At 52.4% G+C, this 24,893-nt stretch overlaps 2 protein-coding genes across 5 annotated transcripts in view; one reads left to right on the plus strand and one right to left on the minus strand.

Annotated features, from left to right (window-relative positions):
• The window catches only part of CAMSAP1 (calmodulin regulated spectrin associated protein 1), a 33,624-nt gene extending 26,051 nt beyond the window's left edge, over positions 1-7,573 (minus strand). Inside the window, exons 1-2 of one of the 4 annotated variants that reach the window (XM_044439778.1) lie at positions 7,429-7,573; positions 5,306-5,468 (exon numbers count right to left, since the gene is read on the minus strand). In XM_044439778.1, the coding sequence (XP_044295713.1) occupies positions 5,306-5,468 (163 nt within the window). In that variant the 5' untranslated portion in view covers positions 7,429-7,573. Of the gene's footprint in view, positions 1-5,305; positions 5,469-5,836; positions 5,967-6,242; positions 6,495-6,629; positions 6,842-7,428 lie in introns of those variants that run through there. The other 3 variants (XM_044439776.1, XM_044439777.1, XM_044439779.1) reach the window with 3 other exon arrangements.
• A 6,231-nt stretch (positions 7,574-13,804) lies between these two features.
• On the plus strand, positions 13,805-23,653 carry NELFB (negative elongation factor complex member B). The gene is made up of 13 exons (XM_044439781.1): positions 13,805-13,971; positions 15,347-15,510; positions 15,612-15,711; positions 16,892-17,122; positions 18,341-18,526; positions 18,676-18,788; positions 20,121-20,223; positions 20,306-20,401; positions 21,160-21,302; positions 21,803-21,909; positions 22,284-22,425; positions 22,771-22,879; positions 23,257-23,653. Exons 1-13 carry the CDS (start codon positions 13,870-13,872, stop codon positions 23,392-23,394), a joined length of 1,734 nt encoding a protein of 577 aa, XP_044295716.1. The 5' UTR covers positions 13,805-13,869; the 3' UTR covers positions 23,395-23,653.
• Positions 23,654-24,893: the final 1,240 nt, after the last annotated feature.

Here is a 24,893-nt window from a genome sequence, read left to right on the forward strand (position 1 = left end):
GCAGTACAACACAGCACTAATTCTTATTTATATTCCGCCTTTTAGAGTGAAAAACTCTGCAGTGCCTTGGATGCAATCCTATGCATGTCTGGAAGAAGAATGTCTCAGAACTTACAGCACAGCTGGCTGGAACACGCTGGGAACTGTAGGACATCCTGTCTAGACACGTTTGGACTTCCAACTTTAACCAATCAGGACAGAACAGAAGGCAACCAACTAAGGAAAGTGAGGAACTCCATAAAATGTAACAGATAAAACATAAGTGGCATCATAGACAAGAGAGCTCAGTCGTGCCTCCCAGAACACCACTGGAATGAAGACATTTTTAACTGAGATAAAGAAGACAAGACCATTACTGTTTTATCTGAAGGTGGGCGTCCTTCTGTCATAAAATCAAACAATAACTTTCAAGGCAGAGCAGAGCCCTGTTTGAGATTGGGGGCAATCTAAGTAGATTAAAATCCCCATTAGAACAAGAAACGTGTCTGTAAGTTTCTCAATGTGGAAGATTCTTCTATTTTCTCGTACTCCACAGCAGCAAGATTTCTTCACCAACAGAATAAGCCCCTATAATGTAAGGTTAAGCAACCAGTTTTGGCCTGGGTGCTGGAACAGCCCTCTGATCAAGCCATCAGATGATACCATCCCTCCCTCTCCCTTGGTACCATAATTTTCCTCCGTGCAGGAAGAAGCACAGAGAAAGCAAGCTGGCCAGCATTTGTAGCAACTCGTTCCTGCAAGCGCCGCCCAAGCCCTGGCTGGCACAAGAGGCATGGGAAGGGTTCTCCACCTTCCATCTACTGCTGAACAGAATCAAGGAATGCCTGTTTGTGTTGCTCATCTTCCCACTGGGAGGATGCAGGGCACACAGTGGAAGCCCCTTGTCACTTCCATTAAAAGGTAACAGGGGAGTCCCTCCCCACGAATCATGGGGTTAGACTGGGGGGGGGGGGGGAGGCAGGCCTTGTGGAGAGTGCTCAAGCCTCCATGGGAAACTCACAATCACCTCAGTGGTTCTCCTCTGCTACAAGGGCTTCTCCTCTGTGTTGAGTGATGCTCAGCCCACTGGTCTCTGACCACCTGCCCACTGATCACCAGTCCATTGCATTGCCTGCAGTTCTCCAGAAAGCCAGGCGCTGAAGCTCTGCGATCAGGTCAAGAACATCTGGGTTCAGCCATAGTGTTGGCCTCTGACCCAGGGAGACATCCAAGCAAGAGCTAAAACATGCCTTAATTATGTGAGACGAATCCCACTCCTGGAGACTTCAGAAAACCCTCTAGATGCATCAGTTTCCAAGGGTGGACCATTGCAATAGGTTCTTGACCTCTACTATGGTTACAGGTGATCACAAAGTCAATATGAATTAGCTAATGGCCCATCAATGACAAGGGCATTACATACAAGTGGACTGCTTTATTATTGGAACTATCTGTTTAAGCAGCACTTAAGCTTTTTAATAATATGAATGTGCTAAATAATACTATCATGCCATAATTATGTGTTATGCTGGGAACAGCCAAAGCTATCATTGCAAAAGATTACAGATTAATCCTAGCCCTGACCCCAGGACAGCTGTCTGAGGAGGAGCTGGATCGGGCAAAGGTGCTACACCACCAGCGAAGAGTCCTGGCAGCCTCCGGGAACATCTCCTCTGCAGCCCCAGTCCTGCCTGCCCAAGGTTTTACAGCAAGACAGTACCAAGGGCAGCATTCCCACAACAGGGACACAGGATCAGCGACACCTTCATTCATCAGAGAGGCCTTGGGTTCACACCCACCCGGCCAGCATGGGCTGGCATAACTCACTCACCCCCAGGGGCGGGGACTGGAAGAGACACTGGAGAAGCACGCAGAATTGAAAAGGGAAGCTCCATCTCCCACCCTGGCTGGCATAAGATGGCAAGGCTTGGGAAGTGACGGCTACTTGACAACGCACTCGGCCCCCCTTAGGAATGCACCATTATCCATGAGGTGAGCCAGAATTTTTTTTCCTAATGCTTCATTTTTCTACAGAAAATGTTCATTTCATAAGTTCATTAGTAAAACGGATGGGATGCCAATTACATAAACAATATTAAAGTTGGGCCAGCTTAGCAGTTTTAAATTAATGGTTTTCAGGTAACTGTCCCTAGTGAATATCATTTATTTATTTATTTAGAACATTTCTATGCCGCCCCATTCGCAAAAAGCCCCGGGGCGGCTTACAAAACAAATAAACAATCATACAATAACCTTAAAAACCCGGAGACATCTCGGCACAGATATAAAATTAATAAATACAATTAACCATTAAAATAACGTGTAAATAAAAAGGTCTTGGCCTGGTGCCGAAAAACAACGATGGCGCCAGGCGGCCCTCTCTGGGGAGCGCATTCCATCCATAGGTGGGGTGCCACCGCAGAGAAGGCCCTCCTCCGGGTGCTCACCCTCCTAATGTCCTTCACGGAGGGCTCCCGGAGGAGGGCCTCTGCCACCGATCTCAAGGGCACATATGGATGCAAGCGGTCCTTTAGATAACCAGGTCCCAAGCCGTTGAGGGCTTTATAGGTGATAACCAATATGTGGAAGAACACCTCTGTCATCGAAATACATATGTCTCAGTGTGAAACAGAACCAATAGACAATATTGCAAATATTAAAATGCTCCAGTGGAAGAGAACTGCTGAATCAGAAAAGTTGGTCTGGAGAGCATGCACAGTTCTTTGGGTTACTCAAATTTATTAGTGTGTCAACAGTTTTCAGTAACCTTTTTCATGAATTTAAGCAGTGTAAGAGGAGTATGTACTATTATAGACTTAAGTATTCCAATTAAAATTTCTGCATAATTTAAGTAACACTAACTGAGCTTTAAATACCTCCACTAAAATATTTAAAGTCAAATATTTACCCTGTACTGAGACTTTTTTAGCCGTATGTATTCTAAACGTAAATAAAATAAACATGCTAAACTAAACCTCTCTAGGGCAGGAATGGGCAACATGTGGCTCTCCAGAAGTTTCTGACAACATCTTCCATCAGCTCTAGCCAGCTGAGCCAATGATAAGAAATGATGAGAGTTGAAGGCCAAAACATTTGAAGGGCCACAAGTTGCTTACTTTCTTTGGGGCATGAGATTTTCTGATACATGCTGAACATTTTGCTAAGCCAATGACCCTATGTAAATTAACCTAATTTGCTCTGGAAAATTCAAATTTTTTCAGAAAACCTACCTCACTGCTGACTGCTCAGAAACTTAGAAAGAAGTAGATTATCTTGTAACACTGTATAACTAACTCAGACTGTCTAAAAGCCTCTGCGGAGTGTGATTACACAGATGTTTTGTAAGTGTGTGTGTGTGTGTGTATATATATATATATATATATATATATATATATATATATATATTAAAAAAACCAAGGCTGGCTTCAGATACTTGAAGCCATCTTAAGTTAGACCATCACTTGAAGATCAAAGGGAAGGGATACATCCGGCATTTTGCAAGACCTTTGGCACTGGACAAGGGCTATGCATTGTAACCCCTCTCACTCCTCAACAGCACTACCGTCTGTGAGGAACAGAAATCATGCCTTGCAAAAAGTCTGGCTATGCCTCCAGTGCAATGACATTTTTAACAAGAGCATTTCGTTTGAGAGAATATTGGCTTATCACCAGGCCTTCTAAGGAACACTTAAAGACAACAACAGGTGGTTAATTTCTAAAGTGAAATGCTCAGGATTCTGGTAACACTGCAATTGGAAAACATTAACATGCCCATGGGATATTTCTTAGTGGTAGGGAGAATGCAGAGCACAAGTGTATAAACCTAACTTCTATTTACTGAATTAGTAAACTTGTTTTAAATGTGAAACAGAATGGCAAACAAGAAAATCTAACACTGATCTTGAAAGCAAGTATAACTATGTACAGAACCTGCCTTCACATGCTAGCAGTTCCCATGGAGGTTATAAACATAAACACAAGCCATAAAACTATTTTGCATGGCGGCACAATATACTAAGTCATTACAATATTTATATACTGTTTAATCAAGCACAAACTATTGGAAGCAAATCACAAATAATCAGAAAGTGCCTATTTCCATCAGTGCTCACCTTTTACATTTTTGAACTGCAGTTATAAACTGTGCGATGGGGAGAGATATAGTTTAACTTCGCTACATACTGACATTTTACCATGCTTTTATTAACAGAACTGAACAATACAAAACTTGGTCAAAGCTTCTAATATAACTACACCATCCCCACAACATTAACAATTCTGGAAGCAAAAAAGAAACACTTTAGCTGAAAACAAACAAAAGTCAAGTGACTGCTGGAATACACTGACACAATCACACAGCAGAATATGTTAATCTATTAAGGGCACAATCCTATTCATGTTTGGATGGGGAAAAGGCCTGCACTTACCAGCATATTCCAGCCAACCTAGGTCTTTTTCTTTAACAAAGATGCACAGGATTACACCGTATGCATATCACAGTTTGGCAAATTAGATTAAGGGAACTGTTTATTTTTTCCTCAAAAATTAGATAATGTTAATATGTTGTTAACCAAAACAAAAAGAAATAACTAGACAAGGACCTTTGCTCAAAGGAAAAAAAAGTAACCAAAAACAAACCTAGAGCTCCAAATAGGCAAGAATGATGTACTGCAAGGCAAAGGACCAGCTGCTTTACCCGGGGGGGGGGGGGGACAACACTGGAAAGGTCCCCATTAAGCCTTTATATTAACTGATGTTTCAACTAGGTACTTCTTACAACAACATCTATTCATGATCTACACAGCTCACCTTGTTACCCAACAGGGAAAGACGGTATTAAATGCACGAACCATGGCTAAAACAAATATTGATGAGTGAAAAGTCTACAGTCGACCCTACCAAAATCACTAGGTTGCTTTTATATTGCTAATCAATTATGAACCATCAAGGATAAATGTGTTTCTCAAAATTGCTCACACAGTAAAGACTGTGGGCCTGAAAAGGCTGAGTGTGTGTAGGTCTTAACATTGTGCAGAACAGCACTATTGGGTGAAACAAAAACAACCCAGCAGAATTTCATGCTCTTGCCACTCCAAGCGATTCGCAACAACAAAAGGCCTGCACTCCGACAAGGCCCTTGGCAGGTGTTTAATACTTCCATGTCCAAAAACATGGAAACGGGCAAGCGGGCAAATCACCCTGACACACAAGCGATTTTTAAAGCGTGTACCATTTCAGACCTATTTAACATCTGAGGGGAAAGGGCAGGAAACGCACACATCAGGGAAGAGAGATAAAAGAATAACCATCCAATGGGGATTTTTACCTATTCCATAGGCCTTAGCACAGATCCATTGTAGATTAGCAGCTATTTTTGCTCGGGCTGAATCATAGAGCGCCAGTGGAATGATCTCAGCTGCACTATCTGTTAGAGCATCCATTTTTCTTCTGGTGCTATTCCCACAAGCGCAAGCACCAACATCCACCATCTGAAACAAAAAGAAACGAGACCCAGCCTAGCACGCATATGCTTCATGTGTTTTGTTGGAAACCAAGTACCAATGCACATAATCTCAGAGCCATTGGGGATTTCTTTTAACGCTACGGTTTGGCCTTCCAGCAAAATTCGGCTGGAAATCTTTGCCCCTTCTAACAGTCAGCCTGTTGAAGCTAAGACACAGACAGATACCAAAACAGGGTAATGGAACAGGGTAAACCAATTGTCTCAGCCATACAAAGAAATATAAGCACACAAGCTGTCTTATTTATTGACAGCACCTGTATATCGCCCTATATCTGGATAGCTTCTGGACTGGAGACAATCATACAATTCATACTCATCCCGTACAATCCATACCCGCCATCATCACAGGCCCGCTGCGGATCTCTCTCTCCAGTGAGCCAACAAAACAGCTGAACAATACAGAAAGGTGCCTAGCACTTTACTGAAGGGGGACATGATCATCTGATCTCTCCAACAATGGGAAGGGGGTGGTAAGCCTAGCGCAGCGGGGGAAGAAGCCAGCGGTAGGCCTGTGCCTTCCCCTCCTTGCCATGCCCTGATCGCGTCTCATCCTGCTACACCTAAGAAGGATCAGTGGCTAGATGAGATGAGCAGAAGCGTCAGACTCCCGGAGGCAAGAGGATAAAGGTGGTGGGCACGATGCAGACATCCTTCCACCAACCTCTCCTTTACCCCTTTCGCCCGCACATTCTGCTGTAAGCCAGGATCAAGGCGGCAAAAGGAAGGCGTGTCAACCTACCTTTCCTGCCAGGGTGGCTCCCCAACAAAGGCGACAAAGGACACCCCCTCAGCACCGTCCTCCTCATTCATCGCATTCCCTTTTTGCTGTCTCACTCTCTTCTTCCAAAATGCTCCCGGCTCCTTCTCAGTCCCCCAGTCGCTCCTAGCCCCTGCTCCCAGCCTACCCAAGATCTGGTGTGACGGCGACGATGACCCCTTCCTCCCTCACCCTCCTCCCAGCTGCCTTCAGCTCCTCCAGAGATACCCACATCTCCTTAGCAACCCGATTCCCACCTCCTTACCCCGGATCCTAACTGCCCCCGCTCACAAGATACCCTCCCAACCCTTATCCAAAAGCTAGCCCCTCGCGCACCCCCTCCTCCCGCTCCCAACCCCTGCTCCGCACCGCTTTCCCGGCTTCCTGCTTTGGACACGGAAAAACTGCCCGTATGCACAACGACGTGGATCGGCCGAGCAATTCTTCTTCCCGGAGGCACAAACACCAGCAGGCGCGCGCGCACGGAGGGCAGCCCAGATCCTGACCTTTCCCCTTGGCTGCGGGGCTGCCCCCACACCTCAGCCGCGCTCGGAGCCACCCGACCCACATCCGCCCAGAAACCCCTCCTCTGTGACCCCGTAACTCCTTCCAGCCCCCCGCGCGCGCGGCCCTGCCCCGCTCCCCTCCCCTCCCGCGACTGCCCCAACGGCAACGCGCGCCAGCACCAGCCGGGTCCAGACCCCCGGCAGAGCCACACAATGACGGCCCCCCTCCCCACCCGGGCCGCCCCACCCCACCCCACCCCACCCCCTCCCCATCCTAAAGACAATGCCATCCAGTCAGATCCAAGGCGGCAGGCGCGCGGCCATCCCCACCGCCCCCAAGCAAGCCCCGGGCCGGCCCCCTCAAGGCGCCCCCGATGCCCCCGTCACTGCAGCTCGTGTCACGCCGTCGCCAGCCCTTGCCCAAAATCTGCGGCCCGCCCCCCCCCATCCCGGCGACGGACGAAGAGCCCCGCGGGGTCAGCCCAGCGGCCGCCCCCCCGCCCCAGGAGCCCCGCGAGCCCACCGGGCGAGGCGGGCCGGGCCCCCTCCCCCGAGACGCCCCCGCCCCCACGCCAGCCGCGCGTCGCGCCCCCCGCCCCAACCCTGCCCCCACCCCGCCCCCTCCGCACTGCCGCACTCCGCTCCGCTCCCCCCGCAGCTACCTCATCATCGCCGCCGCGTCCAAGCCCCCGCCGGCGGCCGCTCCCAGGCCCGCAAGGCTAGCCGCGGCGGCGGCGGCGAGAGGGGGCGGCCGGGGCTGCGCGCGAGCGGGGCGGGCGGCCGGGGCTCCGCCGGGCAGCCTCGGAGGAGGGGCGGCAAGGGCCGGCTGGGGGGGAGGAGGAGGAGGAGGAGGAGGATGAAAGGGCTGAGGGGAAGCGGGCGCGAGGCGCGGGCACGAGCGCGCGCGCCCTCTCCGGCAGCGCCTCATCGACAGGGAATCATCGGGAGAAAAGAGCGCGGGCGGGAGGACGGGCGGTCGAGCGCGCGCGCGCGCGCGTGCACACTCACCCCGAGCTGGGAGGGGGCGGAAGGGAAGGGGAGGGGGGCGGAGCCGTCCCGCGACGCCCGGCGCGCCCGGGTGACAGTAAGGCGCGCGCGCGCCCGACGAGGGAGCGGGGAGGAAGGCGAGCAAGGGAACGCGCACGCGCGCCTTCTGTCGCTCTCCTCCTCCTCCACCTTTCGAGGCGCCTCGCGCCGGGTTGCTACCTTGAGAGCGCATGCGCCAATCTGTTGTTTTATTTTTTTTCCTCCCTCTCTCTGGGTGGGTGGGTGGGTGTTGTGTACTTTGTGACTCCTCCTCCTCCTCCTCTCTCGTATCCAGCCTTCCTTGGCAACTGTCTCCTAGGAAATGAGACGAAACGGGACAGGATTGGCGGAGAGGATGCGGGGGGGGGAGAAAGGGGGCGGGGCGCGGCTGTCTCCCAGCCAATGAGGTCGCTGAGTGGCGGGACTGAAGCGGGCCTGCCTCACGACCCGATCCCTGCGGGAGGCCAGCCCACGTCCCCAACGGGCGCCTGAGGATTCATCCAGCCCGCGAAGGTGCCGGTTGGCAACCGAAGCAGGTGAGGCCTACTGGCTGACTCCGGGCCATGCATGGACGCTCAGCCGAGCCTACCTCACAGGGTTGTTGTTGCGAGGATAAAGTCGACGGGGGACGCTTGCAAGCCGCCTTGGGATCCTTGCAACGGCGGGATACTAATGCAATGGAATAATAATAATGGATGTTAAGCAGCAGGGGGGATAAGGTGGCTCCTGGGATTCCCTCTGCACCACTTTCTGGGATCGCTGCTCCAGTAAGGGGTGCAACGCTATTGGACAGCACTTCCCGGCCTCTTCTGAGACAGAGGCTTCAGAAGGGCACGGCGGACAAGGGCATCCAAAGCTAGGAAGAGGTCCAGCAAAACTAATTAGGACAGTTGACCTGAGTCCAGTTCCTGGCTTTGGGATCCATCACCAAGGTGACACAAGCTGTCCCTGAACCAAGCCTGAAGCTCCTTTGAAATGCACCATCCAGATGTACGATTATGGAAATTACAGATATTTAATCTGCATATCTTTGTCCTCTTTTTACCCTCTATTTTGGAGATGCTCAAGTGGACACCCCATAATTATAGCTGGGGGCATTATCTTAGAAAGGTCTATGGAGATATGGGTCAGCAGCCCTTTTTAGAGGGGCTGGGGGAATGCAGGAGGGCTGGCTCACTACATTTGGAAGGAGGTGAAGCAATGCATCCTCCCCTCTCATGGCAGGGGGACCAGCAAGCTCCAAGTCTCAAATTTGCTCTGTGCATCCTTGGCATACCACGTGGCCGCTGCTGCGTCCCCTTTATTGTTGACCTGGGGCTGCCTGTGCCTCGTTTTGCCCCTGTCTCCTTCCTGGAGCCCCATGAGTTCCATTCATGTTCCGGCCCTGTCCTGTGCAGCCCTCGGGACGATGTGATTCGAGTGACCTTCTGCACAGCCCTCTTGCCAAAGTGCCCAGTGAAGTGTGCTCTGGCTCAAGCGATCGGAGGGAGGCTTGGCTGGCGGCACACATTCCCTGAGTCACACAGAGATGGAAAGGCGCACAGCAGATGCCACGGGAGTATTGTCCCCATGGCAACGGCTCTGATTATGGTTTTGCAAAGTGACATCACCAGCAGCGAAGGAGCACTGGCGGTGGATCGGTGTCTGTTACCACACAGACACGTGGCCGTCCAACCTCGTGAGGCACAGGAACGCCCGAGGTCCTTGCTAGCCTTTGACAAAGGTACCGGTGACAGTGGCAAACCAAGGAGCTGCATTTCATAGCGGAAGATGACATGCTGGACAGACCTCGTTCTCGACAGGTGATCTGTTTTTGTTTGCTCCCCTGGTTTGCCTGTCATTCTTTTCGAAAGCGTGCAGAAAATGTTTTTCTCCCACGTTTCCATCTGCATATTTATGAATCTGACAAGGCCAAGAAAGACAGAACACCTCAATCCTCCGCTCCTACACCTCACCCCACCCCTTGCGTGCGCGTACACACACACAAAGCCTCGTGAGACTATCATCCACTATAACTAGCAAATTAGAAACTGGAGAAAATGATGGATCAGAGAGAAGCAGCTAACAGACCCAACGGGGCTACATCCGTCCAAGAGTGGGCAATCCCACGGAACTCGGTGAAGATTTTGTTGAAAGACAAGACTTCTCCATCCTTGGTAACAAATTTATCCACCTTGATGCTTCTTTTGAGGAAGCCACAACTGTAAAAGTGGAGCAACATGGTTGTAAAGTATTATTGGTTTGTTGGTTTATGTATTAACAATAAATAGCCCGGATAGGCTACCAGTTCCCCTTAGCACTGTCTGGATTTGTGCACAGAGCCACAGATGGGCTACTCATTCATTAAGAAGCAACTCTGCAAAAACCTGACAGACCTATGGAAATGGTTGAAAGTCACTGCGTTGTGAAACCCAATTGCAATTTATACGGAACATTCACTGAGGAGGACTTAAGAAGAAGAAAAACGAGGCCGCTGGACCAGACCCGTTAGTGCTTCCCTAACCGGTATTGTTGCCATATTGCCTTTGAACATGGAGGTTCTATTTAGCCATCAAGACCAGAAGCTGTTTTTCAAGTTTTCTTCCTCCATAAATTCAACTAACCCCTTTATTTTATTTTATTTTATTTTATTGCAAGCATTTGTAACCTTGTTTTTCAACTGAAAGAGTTTCCCAGAGTGCCTTACACATACTTTAAGCCCCCACTGGCTTTTCATCTACAAGACACAAAAGGGGATGGGGAAGGAGGAGGGGGCGGCAGATATTGGCCAGAACGAAGCTTTTCTAGCCTGCCCTTCTGTTCCCCCAGCAGCCTGCAGGAAGAGCTGCACTGCATTTCTTTTTAAATTATAGCCATTCTTTCCAAATTTGCATATATGCATTAGCATATATTTATTTATTCCACAGATTGATATCCCCCTTTCTTCTTATAACAAACTCTAAGTGGCTTACACCATTCTCCTGCTTCTCTTAACCTTATCCCCACAACAACAGCCCTGTGAAGGAGGCCGGGCTGAGCGTCTGGGACTGGCCCAAAGTCACCCAGTTGGCTCCTTGACCAGGTGGGGAAACCAGGTCACCGTGTGCTTCAGCACCACATATCGGTACATGTATGTATGCTTTCAGACCCTCTCTTGCAGGGAGAGGGTTTCTCTTTGGCAATGTGCCAGTGGCCACCCAACGGATCAATCATGCAGAGAATAATAGAACACTGATTCTTCCTTTTCATGTGACTTCTAAAGAAGAGCAAAACGGCTGCCTGCAGCCTCGATGAGATGGGTCAGCGATGCTGGATCGCTGGCTGCCTTCTTCCCCGCCCCTCTCCCTTTCCAAATGAATTGAGATGAGCAGGCATCTGGTTCAGGACAAGAACTCATCAATCCAAAGCGTCTGCCCTCTGGAACGAGAGAGACATGCTAATCTATTGTGAACCCGTCTGGTAATTTGTGAATGTGGCCATGAAAAATTTATCGGTGCTTCTAATTTGCATACAAAAAAATGGAAGGTTTGATACGGAAAACTTTATGCTCCGTCCAGCCAGATGTGAATTGCTTGTTAAGCAGACGGGGAAAGGAGGGGATTTCCTTTGTCTCTGGGCTTTCCCTAGTCCTGCAGCCCATGCCATGAGAAAACAGCTCTCCAGTTCATTGTGTGCGCAGGGGGGCGGGGGGTATGAAATGTGTTTTGTCCTCAATGTCATTCTGGACACCTCTGGCTCTTTCTACTTTGTTCTAGGCCATTAGTCAGGGAAGCTCCTGAACGTCATGCAGGAGTCACTGTGGGAAGCATAGCTTCCCGGCTCGGAAAGGGCCGGTGCTTCTCCCGCACCCCATCCTTCTCTCGTTCAGTCCATTCCCTTTGCCCCATATTCCACTTCTCTCGAATCCTGGTTCAATTAAGAGGATGCCTAAAATTAATTTCAGCATGCAGGGATTGCCCCAGCATTAATTAACTTCGGCTGGTTTGAACCCCCCCCCCCCACACTTTAGCACTGTGCATGGACAGATTAGTAAAACAGTGCAGAGAAGCGGTCTTAATGCCATCGGTCCCCTTATTTTCAGTGTTCAGAGGTGAGCTTCATTGCTTAGTTCAACCAAACAGCACCATCTGTCCATCTGTGCACAAGGTCAGTAGACCAGCTTCAGGAAACCCAAAATTTATGGATTTGCTTAAAAACAAAACTATGGGGCGACCCACCCCACCCCACCCGGCAGCAAAGAGTCTTCTTGTTGGCCCCAACTTGCCGTTCTGTTGCTTTTTCCAGATTATGCGACTGCATCAAGATTCTTTTCCAGTGGTTTGGACATTAATTAAACATCACACCAAATAACAGTGGGATCGGAGACTGCTTTATTGCAGTGTGCTCCCCGTGCATACCTGTGTGCATTCATGCATACTTCTGGGGGTGGGGAGGGCAGGATTCTACCCTTAAAGGCCTCCTAAAACTGATTTGAATCATTAAAATATAATAAGACATGAAGACAGGGAAGAAATAGCGAAGTGGGCAAGCGCCCAGAGCATGGTGTATTTTTATGCATTCTCTTTACAAGGGCTGTTTGTACTTCTTGTAGGATTGTGACCAGTGAGGCTTGGCTGCCTTCTGTTAGGGCTGGAAGGCTAATTTTGCCCTCACTGCAAAATCATGCCCAAAGACAACACTCTAGGAATAATTGCACATATTATGTGTGAGGAAATAAAGGACAGCCTAGGGTCAGCCTATTTCCTCCCTGCCTGTTAATTTATCATGCTGCAGCAGTCTTCTCCCACCTGTGCCCTCCAGGGATTGGCTGAGACTGATGGGACTTGTATTTCAGAATTTCTGGAGGCTGCCAAGTGTGGCAGAGGATTGGGACATGGTAGCAGCGAAGTGGGAGGGAATCTTGGGCCTTGTGGAAGCACACCGATGCCCAAGCTAAAGCTAATCACGGGTGCTCACCAAACCTCTAAGCAAGCCTGAAAGCAGTGTGTGTGCCAATCTGTATGGCAATAATTCCACCCTTCAGACCAGGGTCTGGAGAATCAACCGACTGGCTCCTGAGAATACAGAAAATGGACATCAAACAGAAAAATGAACATGCTGAAACAGGCACACTTCCTCTTTGGCAGGCCAGCCCGACTTCTCCGATTCAAAACACTCTGTACATCCTCCCTTTCCGTATCATTCTTTCTTACAGATGCTTAACGGTTATTCATGGGGGATTTTTTGGATCCCACCTTCCTGCCTGGCAAGAGGGAGGTGGCTTGCAACCACAAAGTCATAATAAATGCAGGAAGACACTCGGACTGAATTGGATCACCATTAGCACCTGTTTCTCACAGTAGCCATTCAGATGAAGGCAAAAATATCATCATAAAATCAAACCAATTTAGAGAGCAGATGTACAAACAACCAAACAACGATGTAATTTAAAAACAACCACACATGAGAAAAGTATAATGCATCAACAGAGGATTATTTCCACTATTCTACAATTATATTATTTCCACTGGGGCCAACCAGCTGCCCTTATGTATGGGAAATCCGCAAATACGCTCTGCCAGCATGTTTCCTGGCCGTTTTGGGAGTCCTTTAGGTGCCCCCTTCCCTTATGCCTTTTAAAGCTCATCAGCACCTTAAATTCTGCCAGGTTAAAGTCTGTTCTTGAGAAGGGACTGGGGTGCAGAGGAGCAGGCCTTGTCTGGCCTGGCCATAATTTATGTTTCGATATGTATTCGTTTGTCTATTTATTTTATATCTATCCTGCCCCAGAGCCGAAGCTCTGTGGGGGGTTTGTATCAATCTGTAGGGTTATGCATCTGTAAAGCACCTTGCATATTTCTATAACACAAGGGGGTGGTAGTGGTGATAAGCAGTGCCGACGAGTCCCGGGCACTGGAGAGCCAAGAGCCGCCCGCCCGCATCCCTACGCGAGGGGCCCCACAGCTTAGCCTGCTCCAGACCGGAACCCTTGTGTCCGAGGAGCGTTTTCCGGGAGGGAGCGCGCGCGCGCCGCACCTCGGCGCCCTGGAGGGGCGCTTTCAGGAACGGACGCCGGCCGTTGGGAGCCGTCGGGACCCCGAGGCGGGGGGCGTCGTGCCATGTTCGCCGGGCTGCAGGAGCTCGGGGTGGCCAACGGGGAAGACTTGAAGGAGACGCTGACGAACTGCACGGAGCCGCTGAAGGCCATCGAGCAGTTCCAGGTGGGTGGGCCGCGCCCCGTCCCTCCCGTTGCCATGGAGATTTAACCCGCCGGGCGCCGGGCTCGCGCCTCCTGCGCTGGGGGGGGGGGGGGGAGTCCTCGCCAGCCCTGGTCGTACTGACGGGAAGGCAGCCGTGCCTCTGAGCGTGTACAGAGCGTTTCCAGTCACCGCCTCCCTCCTCTCTGTTCTGAAACAGAATCAGGCCTTCTAGATCGGCTTTGCCCAACCTGATGCCCTCCAGATTTATTTATTGTTTTCATTAGGTTTGTATGCCTGCCTTTTTCCTGCCAGGAGCCCACGAGAACACTAGAAAAGCCCTTCTGGATTAGGCCAGTGATCGCTCAAGACGATGGGTGCAAGGCTTCGGCCTGCTCGAGCTCTCCCTGGTGAACGCAGGCCTGCTGGAACTGGCACTGGAGGTGGCGCACAGCCTCCTCCAGCACGAACTTGGCTAGCCCCCTTTTAAAGCTGCCGAAATGGGGGCCTTCGGCACTTCCTATGACAACAAATTCCTTATGCTGTGCAAGGAAGTGCTTCCATTTATCTGTCCTAAGTCCCCCCGCCCCCCGTCGCACCCCCGGGGATGACCCTGGGTTTGAGTGTTATGGGAGAGGGAGGACATGTCTCCCTCTCCCCACACAGCATGCATTATTTTAAACATTTCTCTCACGCCTCCTCTTCCTTGCCATTTTTCTGAGCTGAACAGCCCCAGCTGTTGTACCTGCTCCTCCTACCTGAGCTGCTCCAGCCCCTGACCGTTTTCATTGCCCTCCTCTGTACCTTTTCCAACTCAATCGTGGCCTTTTTCAGAACTGAACCCAATATTAATTGTGATTGTACCAAACCAAGGTGACTTACAAGTTTTTCCTCCTCCTCTTGAAAACAAACCTCTTCCTCATCATCTTTCTCCTCTCCACAACACTCCTGTGAAGTCAGTAAGGCTGAGAGGCAGAATTTGACTGAACATCACCTAGTGAGCACCTTGGCCGAGAAGGAACGAGAACGCTTTTATGTATTTATGATTACATATATACCCTGATTCTTTTTCCTCTCTCAGCAGACCCGAGGCAGTTTATGTAATCCTCTTTCTCTTTCATTCCATTATATTCTCACAACCAACCCTGTGAGGTAGGTTGGGCTGAGCGTGAGTGACTGGGTGGAAGTCACCCAGTGAACTTCATGGCCAAGCATGGACTAGAACCCAGATCTCCAGAGTCCCTAGTCCAGCATTCTAGCCACCACATCGCAGAGTTTCTCACACCTGCATTCCACATCTGCAATTGAAAGCAATTCAGTACAGGAAAAACAGCAGCACATTAGGAATATGCATAATATCTTCCACAGGCTGTCTTAATATGGTGTGTTATGTTGACAGACAGAAAATGGGATCCTGCTGCCTTCTCTCCAGTCTGCTCTGCCATTCCTGGACCTGCATGGCACCCCCCGGCTTGAGTTCCACCAGTCGGTGTTTGATGAGCTGAGAGAGAAACTGCTGGAGAGGGTCTCCGCCATTGCCTCCGAAGGGAAGGCTGAAGAAAGGTGTGTTCATAACACTGCTGCAGAGAGAATACTCTCCTCCAAACATGTCTGGAACAGTGCTAAAACAGTTTTGGATGCCTCTTCATTCTTCCATGCTCCAGGTACAAAAAGCTGGAAGATCTGCTGGAGAAGAGCTTCCCCTTAGTCAAGATGCCATCCATACAGCCCGTGGTGATGTGTGTCATGAAACACCTGCCCAAGGTAGACACTGACGAGAGACACCGTTCAGTCTTTGTGTCACCGGCTCTTGGTAAGGGGTGTCCATCATCTTCCCAGGCACTAAAATTGGTGTTGGGCATAGAATTCAGCGGCATTCTTGAAGGTCCCATGGCCGAGTATGTGTGTTGCATGGGGAACGTCCCAGGTTCAGTCCACAGGTAAGGGTGAAAAAGACCTCTGTTTGGGATGCTGGAGTGGCCACGGCTGGTTAGCACAAGGATTGCTGGTAACCCTGTGAAACTCGGCCTACTTAGTGGACGCCTCTGGGCATCCGGTGGAACTCCCTGCTAAGAGGAGGTGGGTTTGCTCCCCCACGTGGTTCTTCTGCCAGCAGGCAAGCGCCTTTTCATTCAGGAAGATCCAGAGCACCTAAGCAGGTCTGTTGGATTGGAGGCCATTTTCATTCAGTCGTGTTTCTAACCCTGTGTGCGTTTCATTTTGGTTGCAAGCTGCCCTGAGTGCCATTTTTCTGGGCAGAAAGGTGGAGCACAAATCAAGTGAGTAAATAAGCAGATCAGCCTTCCGTATGTCGTTGGACTCGCGCTCCAAGCATCCCTGCTCACTGGCCATGCCGATGGGATTTGGAGCCCAGCCCCAGCTGGAGGACCACAGGTTCCCCACTCCTTCTATAAACAGTGTTGAGGCAGTTGAACAGATGCTCTGTGAAGTCGCTGCCTGTTAAAGCTAAAGGGGTGTAGTTCAGTGGTAAGAGATCTGCTTGGCATCCAGCATGCTCCTTCCTCCCTCCCTCCCTGGTGGAGATTCTTTGAGACAAGGCCCAGATTCTTCCCCAGAAAGAGCTGCGTTCTGAAACCTGCATCTATGATGCGCAGCGTGTCTGGGGACGTGGTGCGCCGTTTCTTTGTCTGTTCTAATTGTGGTGAGGGCATGGAGCCCCTGGGGAGCAAAAGCTCTGTCTTCACCCGATCCTCCCACCATCTAGCCAGAGAGAGTCTCACAGGCATTTCCGCTGCGCTTTCAAGCCCGTGGTTGTGGAGGGCAGAAAACATGCAGCCTCAGGGGCAGAGGGAGTAAATTTCAAGAGCAGAGGGAGTAAAATCTCAAGCTACCCTGGAATCCAAAGCCATTTGAAGTGGCCAGAGATGATTCCAACAAAAATGAAATAGGCAGTGATTGACTTCCATGGCTGTTTTGGCTACAGGTTCCTGAAAAGAAGCTGAAGCTGGTGATGGCTGACAAAGATCTCTACAAAGCCTGTGCCATGGAGGTGAAGCGTCAGATCTGGCAGGATAACCAGGCCCTGTTTGGAGATGAGGTGTCTCCACTGCTGAAGCAGTACATCCTGGAGAAAGAGAATGCGCTCTTCAGCAGCGATCTCTCTGTCCTGCACAACTTCTTCAGTCCTTCTCCCAAAATGAGGCGCCAGGGAGAGGTAAGAACCGAGAAGGGTAACTTTCTGGCTGGAGTGGTGAGTTCAAGTGGGAGGACCAAGGTTCTAGTCACAGGCAGGCTGGTGTCACACTGAAAGACTTGGGCTCAAGTCTCCTCTTGGCCCCAAAAGGACCCCCCTGTTAGGGTTTACTCACTGGGTGATCCTGGCTCTGTCTGTCTGTCACTCCCCCGCCCCCTTCTCCCCACATACACTTAATCTGCCCCAGAGGCTGGTTCTAAGGATAAAGAAGGGGAGGGAAGAGAAATACACATGCAGCCATAACACTTTGGGCAGCAGGATGGGAGAGAAACATACTACTGAATAAACGATCCACACCCCACCCTTAAAATACTCAAGGTGACTTTTGGAAAGCCGTAGCACGGATTGTTGGAGTATAACTGGCAAGACCGAGTTTCCAATTCTCTACTCAGGAAAGTCTACGAACATACAAGTCACTAAAATGGTGCTGCCCTCATTACAATCATTTTTTGTTCAAAACCCGAAGGGTCCTGCCTGGAAGAAGGCACAAGCCAAGAAATCCCTGTCCTTGGTGCTGGACTGGGCCGCGTGCAGCCCCCCCCCCCATGGCCTCCTCTGTCTCTTTTGTGGTTGCTGTCAAATTGGCCATGAGGCAGCTTTCAAAACGGGTGAAGGGTGCTCCCAGAGCCGCCTACAACTTCATTTGGCTTCCCCCAAAGACCATGTTTCTCTAAAAAGTTTGTTTTGAAGGGAAATTGCAGAATCTTGGCCACCGTGCTGCCAATTTTCCGTGGCCAGATCAGTGGTGTGGCGGTGCCAACTGTGGTTTAGATCCACATGGCCCCTGGTGCCTCTGGAGGACAGAAGGAAAATTTTCCTTGGAAGCCACCAGAGTTGCTCACTCCTTACTTCGCACGGCACTTGAGCTGGGATCCGTGGCATATTTCTCTCCGAACAGGACAGAATCCTAAACCAAGAGCAACCCTGGCTTATGAGTCTGGCCGGTTCAGAAAGCAGCATGCCGGGGATCTTGGTCTGGGCATCATGCAAAGGGAACTGGGGCAGGGCCTGCCTGGCTCAGCTGCTGCCACTGGTGGGAAGAGCCAGGCAGGAGTGACTGGCCCTCTGTGCATCTCCAGCATTCGCTGGACCTGAATAAGCCCGAATTCAGGCCCGGCTGTGTTGCGCGTTGTGGGGATAGGCCGACCTTCCGAGCCGCGTCTTTCTTTTGGGGCGAAGGTGGTTCTGAAGCTCACCCAGATGATCGGGAAGAACATCAAGCTCTACGACATGGTGCTGCAGTTCCTGCGGACCCTGTTCCTGCGGACCCGCAACGTTCACTACTGCACGCTGCGGGCGGAGCTCCTGATGTCCCTGCACGACCTCGACATCAGCGAGATCTGTGCAGTCGACCCCTGCCACAAGGTACAAGCAGGCGGGCCGGGCCCACCGGAGGGAACGCCTCTCCTCTTCCAGCCATACCTTGCCCTCCTCCTGAGAGGTCACATCGATCTCGCATCGAAGTGGGGGAGCCCTGCGTGAGTTTCTGGGACGGCCTCTTCCTTTCTTGGCAGTTCACCTGGTGCCTGGATGCCTGCATTCGGGAGAAGTTTGTGGACAATAAGCGGGCGCGGGAGCTGCAGGGCTTCCTCGATGGCGTCAAGAAGGGGCAAGAGCAAGTCCTGGGGTGAGTTCTCTTACATCAGCGCTCCGTTCCTCTGCCGCGCTTCGGAATGCCGCTAAATTCACAGAGGCAGTTCGAACAAGCAGTGTGCTCAGTTCAGAGCAAGCAGAGTTTATCGTGCTGCCCATCAAGTTTCAAGCAGCCCAGAACTCCTTCCCGAGGCTGGGCGTTCCAGGAAGAGACCTTTCGAAAAACGGGGAGATGTTTCGAAGGTGATCTTGGCGTTCAGCCCTGATTGCCACGGGAGAGCGTCCTTGTCGAGAAATTGGGTCTGGAGGGTCCCTTGGGTGCGGAGAAGCTGGCTTGCGCAGAGGAGTGCTGAGTTTGAGGAGCTGATGGGGGAGCTCCCGCTGGGCGTCGAACCTGCCCAGAGCCAAGCCTGCCTCTTAGGAGTCGGAGATCTCACAGACACAATGCTTGCTCAAACAAAGTGATGACGATCATCTGTACATCTCCTCCTGGAGGGAGGAATTTTAAAAAGCATGGCCCTGCCTGCATGAAGCAGTATGAGGAGTACGGACTCCATCAAGGAAACCTCAGCCCTGAGTCTGCCCGAGCTGGACAGGGCTGTCGAGGGCAGGAGGGTTTGGAGGGCCCCGTTCAGAGGGGAACCCGAAGTCAGGGTCAGTTTCTGGCAACAACCAAGGGCTCTGGGCCAGCATTGCGATGAAGCATGGTACGTAGTGATGGGAGGAGGCTGCCCTCCCTCTGGCGGGCTCACACAAGTGCGCACACCAACCTGTGGCACATCTGTGAGGGGGAGACCCGGCCTGTGGGTGCTCACCAGCGGAATTCACTCACAGAAGGAGGGTTGAATCTCTCTCTCTCCTGGATTTTTCTCCTCTCCCTTTAAAGCCATCAGACTGAGTAGCCATCCTCATCTGTATCTAGGGGCGGCAAATTCCAGATGTCAATTCTGCCCTGAATCTGCAGCCATTCAGTTTCACTAGGCCAGCCAAATCCTTCCATGGTGTGAGAGGAAGAAAAGGAAAACCGTGTCTCTCTATTCCCTCTCTCCACACCAGGCAAAACTTCAGGCACACAAATCACACATTCTTCCCCTTGTTTAGTTTTGCCTCTGGTTCCCTCTTCTGCTGCTGTTTCCCTGTGGCTGTTCTCAGATTGTAAGCTGCTTGGGAGCAGAGACCTGGCACACCTGTTCTTTTTCGAGATGGTGCTGTATCCATTATCCCCCGCATTTAGTCTTTTGGGGGGCCTGTACCCTAGCCCTTACTGCTTCAGAGAGACCGAAATGATCTCGCCTGAGCCAGAACGCCTCTCCTCGTTGCACACTGCTTAACGTGCTGCTTGCGGTTTCTCTCCTGCACCACCCAGGGATTTATCCATGATCCTGTGCGACCCCTTTGCTGTCAACACCTTGGCGCTGAGCACCATCCGCCACTTGCAGGAGCTGGTCGGGCAGGATCTGTTGCCCAGGGTGAGTGAGGTGCCTCTCGGGCACGGTTAGCAGCGGGGGGTCCGGACGTGGCAAGGGTGCTAGTGGCCTGTTTCTCGCCCAGGAAAGCCCAGACCTCCTGCTTCTGCTGAGGATGCTGTCCCTGGGCCAGGGAGCTTGGGACATGATTGACAGCCAGATCTTCAAGGAGCCCAAAATGGTAACCCGCTCGTGCGACTGCTTTGCCTTTGGGGGGTGTGCAGAGGTTTTCCCCCATGCTGCAGTGCGGCCACACAGTGCTCCTGTCGCGACCGGGGTCCCAGGTAGGGGGGCGGTGCCAGGATCTGGTCTGGCACAGGTGAAGGGATCGTCGGGTTGGCCACAGGCAGGCTTGCAGTCAACACGGGAGGCAGAACGGGGGACAGAAAAGACACGCTCGGCGAGCAAGTCTGTTCGACAGGTTGCTCAGGCTGCGGGGCTCGGCTGAGTGAACGCAGCTTGGAGGGCATCCTGCAGAGAGGCGGGGGGGGGGCAGTTCTGAGTACCTTTTGCCTGCACCTGTTCGGAGCACACCTCTCCCCGTGTCCCTTTCCGGCTAAACAGAGGGCGTTTGAAATGCACATTCCTGGGTCCGCATTCCAGCCCTTCTCCTCACTCCAGTTCACATTCCGAGGCTGAACTTCCTCATGGCGAACGCTGTCTTTTGAGAGAAACGAGCCACATTGTTAACCATTGTAACCTCATAGCTTAAGGAAGAAATTCCCCGGACCTTACCAAAGCTAAAGCTGGAGCTGCCTTCGGCCGGGGGGATACCAGCAGGCTTTGCCCTCCCTAAAGTAACATACACTTCCCGTGAAGTTGGTTAATCTGGAACTTTTCCAGAAACGCAGTGCACTGTGATCCTTTTTGTGGTCTGGCTGAAATTGCCGGAATGACCTCGTGTGTGCCTCTGTTTGAGCTTCGGTTTCCCTTTCGCAGGAAGTGGACTTGATCACCAAGTTCCTACCCATGCTGATGTCCTTCGTGGTAGATGACCATACATACACCGTCGATCAGAAGCTGCCTTCCGAGGACAAGGGCCCAGCACCTTACCCAGCTGCCATCCCTGAAACATTTCCTAAGTAGGTGTTACTAAGCATTTACCAGCTAAGCTCTATTCCTGGGCAAGGTAGGGGAAAGCTGCACTTAACAAAGAGGCTGTCTCTGGACAGTATGTTTATAACACAGAGCAGGAAGAGTTGGCCTGGACTGATATCCAGGCATTGGCGATCAGCTGTCTCCTCAGCTTTCCCCTAATCCTTCTGTAACACCACCCACCGAGCGGCAGGCCTGCTCCCTCTCTGGCTGCCCCCAGATCCTCCCCATCCCGGCAGCTCTTTTGCTGGCATGGCCCACCTGTAGTCAAACCCGAGTTCACTGGCTCCACGCCGCATCTGCACCTCTTCCAAGCACCTGTCTCCTTCCCTCCTGGTCCAGCCAGAAGGCCTCCCCAGATGTTCCAGGAAGGCGCTCTGACCTAGTGACGGGGGGAGTAGTAGGGCTTCTACTTGCATGGCTGGTTCTCTTTCCTTCCTGGAGGAAAGCTGGGCCCAGCAGCCTCCGTTTCCCCTTGTGCGCCCAGGTTCCTGCAGGAGCACCGGATTGCCTGTGAGATCGGGCTCTACTACATGCTCCACCTCACCAAGCAGCGGAACAAGAGCGCCTTCCTCCGGCTCCTCCCGGCCCTGGGTGAGTTAAACGATAGGGATGCCGTGTGAGCAGCACATGGAAGAAACAAGCAGGGAGACCGTGGGCCCCTGAACCCTCCTCACCTTTATTGGTTCCTTGCCCCCCATCCGTGCCAAAAACCTGCCCCACTTTCACACTTGAAACGAAGGCCGAGAGGCCAGTGGACGGACGATGGTTCGTCGGGAGCAGATTGCGGCTGAGCCATGAAGCTCTCTGCGCAGGTGCTGCGCGGGCGGAGCAGGAGCCCCTGTGCCCCTGCCTGCCCTCCTCGGGGGGAGCAGGGTGGGGAAAAACGCGCCCGGCGGAGGGGAGAGCCTCTCCGCAGGGTCACCTCAGGGCTTCGGCTGCTGCACGTGGCCCTTTGCGTTCTGCAGTGGAGACCTTCAACGACATGGCCTTCGGCGACATTTTCCTGCACCTGCTCACCAGCAACCTCACACTCCTGGCCGACGAATTTGCGCAGGAGGAGTTCTGTGCCGCCCTTTTCGACGACTTCTTCCTCACTGCCTACGCAAGGTAAGAGGCTCACCCCCAGTCGGCCTGGCGCGCCGTGCCCGTGCCTGGCGCCTTGCCAGCCAGAGGGGGCCCCTCGTCCATCCCTCCCCAGGCCGGGTCCCCGCAAATGCTTTGGGCTCCATCTGCCAGCAGCCCCGGCTGGCGTTGCCAAGTGGGAGTGCGGAAAGCCAGATGGCGCAAGGGCCAGAGGGCCCCTGGCGGGTGAAAGCCTCCCGGCACCTCGGGCCCTGGTGCCAGCTCCCCGCGGCAGGCGCCCCACTTAGAGGGGGCCAGCAGGAGGCAGGGGTTGAGCGACGGCTGTGGGCCGAAGTGCGGCCGCCCCCAACGCCTTCTGCCGCCTGACAGGAAGGAGAACGTGCACCGGCATGCGCTGCGGCTGCTGCTCCACCTGCACCACAAAGTGGCCCCCGGGAAGCTGGAGTCGCTGCAGAAGTCTCTAGAGCCCACCAAGCAGGTGAGGGAGCAGGCCCCCACCCCCGAGCTGGGCTGCCATGGTCATGGGGGCTGGGAAGTCTCTTCGGGGGGCACGGTGACTCCGGGGAAGGCATGCGGGCTTCCCTTTCAGACAGAACTCTCAGTTCTGGCCAGGGCCCCAAACCAAGGAATGTCGGGCGTGTTCGGGCTTAAAGCTCTTCCTGCCAGCCACTGCACCTTAGAAGAGGCATTTCAGCCTTTTAAACGGGGGGGAAATGGCACAAGGGCTGCCAAACCAGTAAAGGGTAGCCGAGGGAAGGGGTGGGGCCTTCTGGGGAGCCCAGGGGCCAGACGGGGGCCACAGAGAGTCTCCCCGCCCTTGCCTGAGGGCTTGTTTCTCATTTTGCTGCTTGGCAGAGCGGCGAAGCCGTGAAGGAGCTCTACAGCCAACTTGGGGACAAACTGGAACTCCGCAAGACCAGCCCGGCCCAGGTGGCCGATGCCCAGGCCATGGACTTGCCCCTCCCGACAGTGTCCCCACTGGCCTCGCTCTAGGCCGGGCTCCCCGGTCTTACGGAAGGGTGAAACTGTTTCCTTTGCCGAGCGACAGTGTCCTCAGGATACGGCTGGGTCGGCCGCCTTGGCCACCTGGGGAACGCGGCTCAGCCTGCCTGGGCCCTTCATCCCATCCCGCCTGTCTCCACGGAAGACAACTCTGCCGACAACGTTGTTTTCTGGGGTGTGTTGTGGAAACTTTTCGGCCAGCCAAGGTGGGGAGGAAGAACATCAAGATAAAATTTTTTCTAAAACATCAGTGCCACAGTAATCTCTGCATTTTTAAAACCCTAATAGTTTAAAAGATGAAGATTATCTGTGAAGCTTCAGGCATTAGTTTCACAGTTTTAGTCTCTGTGCAGGTTGTCTCTTTCTCCGTGGCGCTTCCCTGCTTTCGGTGTGTGTTATGGGGAGGGGCTTCTTCGGAAGCTGCTAAGGCACCGGTCGGGGGTCTGAAATGGTGGTCTTGGTAGCTCAGCTCTGGTGGCTTACCTCCTGCTCCACGGCCAACCTGGCTGTCTGAGCTTTGAGCGTGCCAATTTGGAAACGGTCCCAAAGCATTCCATCAGCTAATCCTGGAAGGCCAATCTGTGTTCCTAACCCCCAAAAAAAGCCCCTGGGCTTGCTTCTCCATCTAAGCACTGCCTCCAGCATCCTCCCTTTTCCAGGCTTTTGCCTTGGATCTTGATCTTTGCCTGGCTTCAACTCCCTCCCTCCCTCTCAGAGCACATGGACTGTCCGCTGATTCCCCTGGGGATCCTGGGACCCAGCTCCCTTTGGCTTGCCCATACCAGGAGCTGTCGGGAAATGTCTGTCTTGTCACCCCTGTCTCCCACTGCACTTCAGAGGGGCAGCAAAGAACACAACGGCAAGTTGCCCACTGACCGAGGCCGCATCATCACAGGGGTCTCTGTGGGGCTGCTGGACCCACTCTGACCTGTCCAGCAGCAGCCTTCCTGCTCTGGCCAAACATGGTGGCACCACGCTCACTGAATCCCGCCCCATCTGTGACACCCCTCCGCTCAGCGGTTTGAGACTCACTCTGGGCTTGTTCCGTGGAAGGAAGCAAGGCACAGAGGGGAAATACTGCAACGCAAGCCCCATTTGCGACCCTGCTGAGGAAATCCTCTCCGAACGGCCGCACCCAGCACAACTTGCGCCCCTGCAGTCTTAATCCTCCAGTTGCCAGCCGTCCTTGTTTTAAGTCCTTCCAAACACAGCCACACGGTCCCTTATCGAGCATTTAAAGCTGAGGAGTGCAAGATGGATTCATACACATGCCCCTTGTACGCTAGTTATATCAGTTAAAACAAGGGCCCAGGTCGATTCTCAAACATTATTTCCCCTTTAGAATAGATTTGTGAAATAAGCTTTTCAGCTGAGGATTGCGCAGGCCCTAGACCTGGCTAAATAGAAAGACGCCTCTGAGCAAGTCCTTGGTTCAGGGTGAGACAGATGCAGGCAGGAACCTGCTGCCCGGTGCCTGCAGGGTGCCCAGG

The sequence above is a fragment of the Varanus komodoensis genome, unplaced genomic scaffold (genome assembly GCF_004798865.1).
Source record: "Varanus komodoensis strain SLA01 unplaced genomic scaffold, ASM479886v1 scaffold36, whole genome shotgun sequence".
NCBI classification, from domain to species: domain Eukaryota; kingdom Metazoa; phylum Chordata; class Lepidosauria; order Squamata; family Varanidae; genus Varanus; species Varanus komodoensis.

Bases quoted from the DNA above. Each gene is read 5' to 3' on its own strand.
- NELFB (XM_044439781.1), top strand. From the start codon at position 13,870: ATGTTCGCCGGGCTGCAGGAGCTCGGGGTGGCCAACGGGGAAGACTTG. The intron at 20,224-20,305 runs GTGAGTGAGGTG...TTTCTCGCCCAG, and splicing joins GGCAGGATCTGTTGCCCAGG to GAAAGCCCAGACCTCCTGCT. The intron at 21,303-21,802 runs GTAGGTGTTACT...TTGTGCGCCCAG, and splicing joins ATCCCTGAAACATTTCCTAA to GTTCCTGCAGGAGCACCGGA.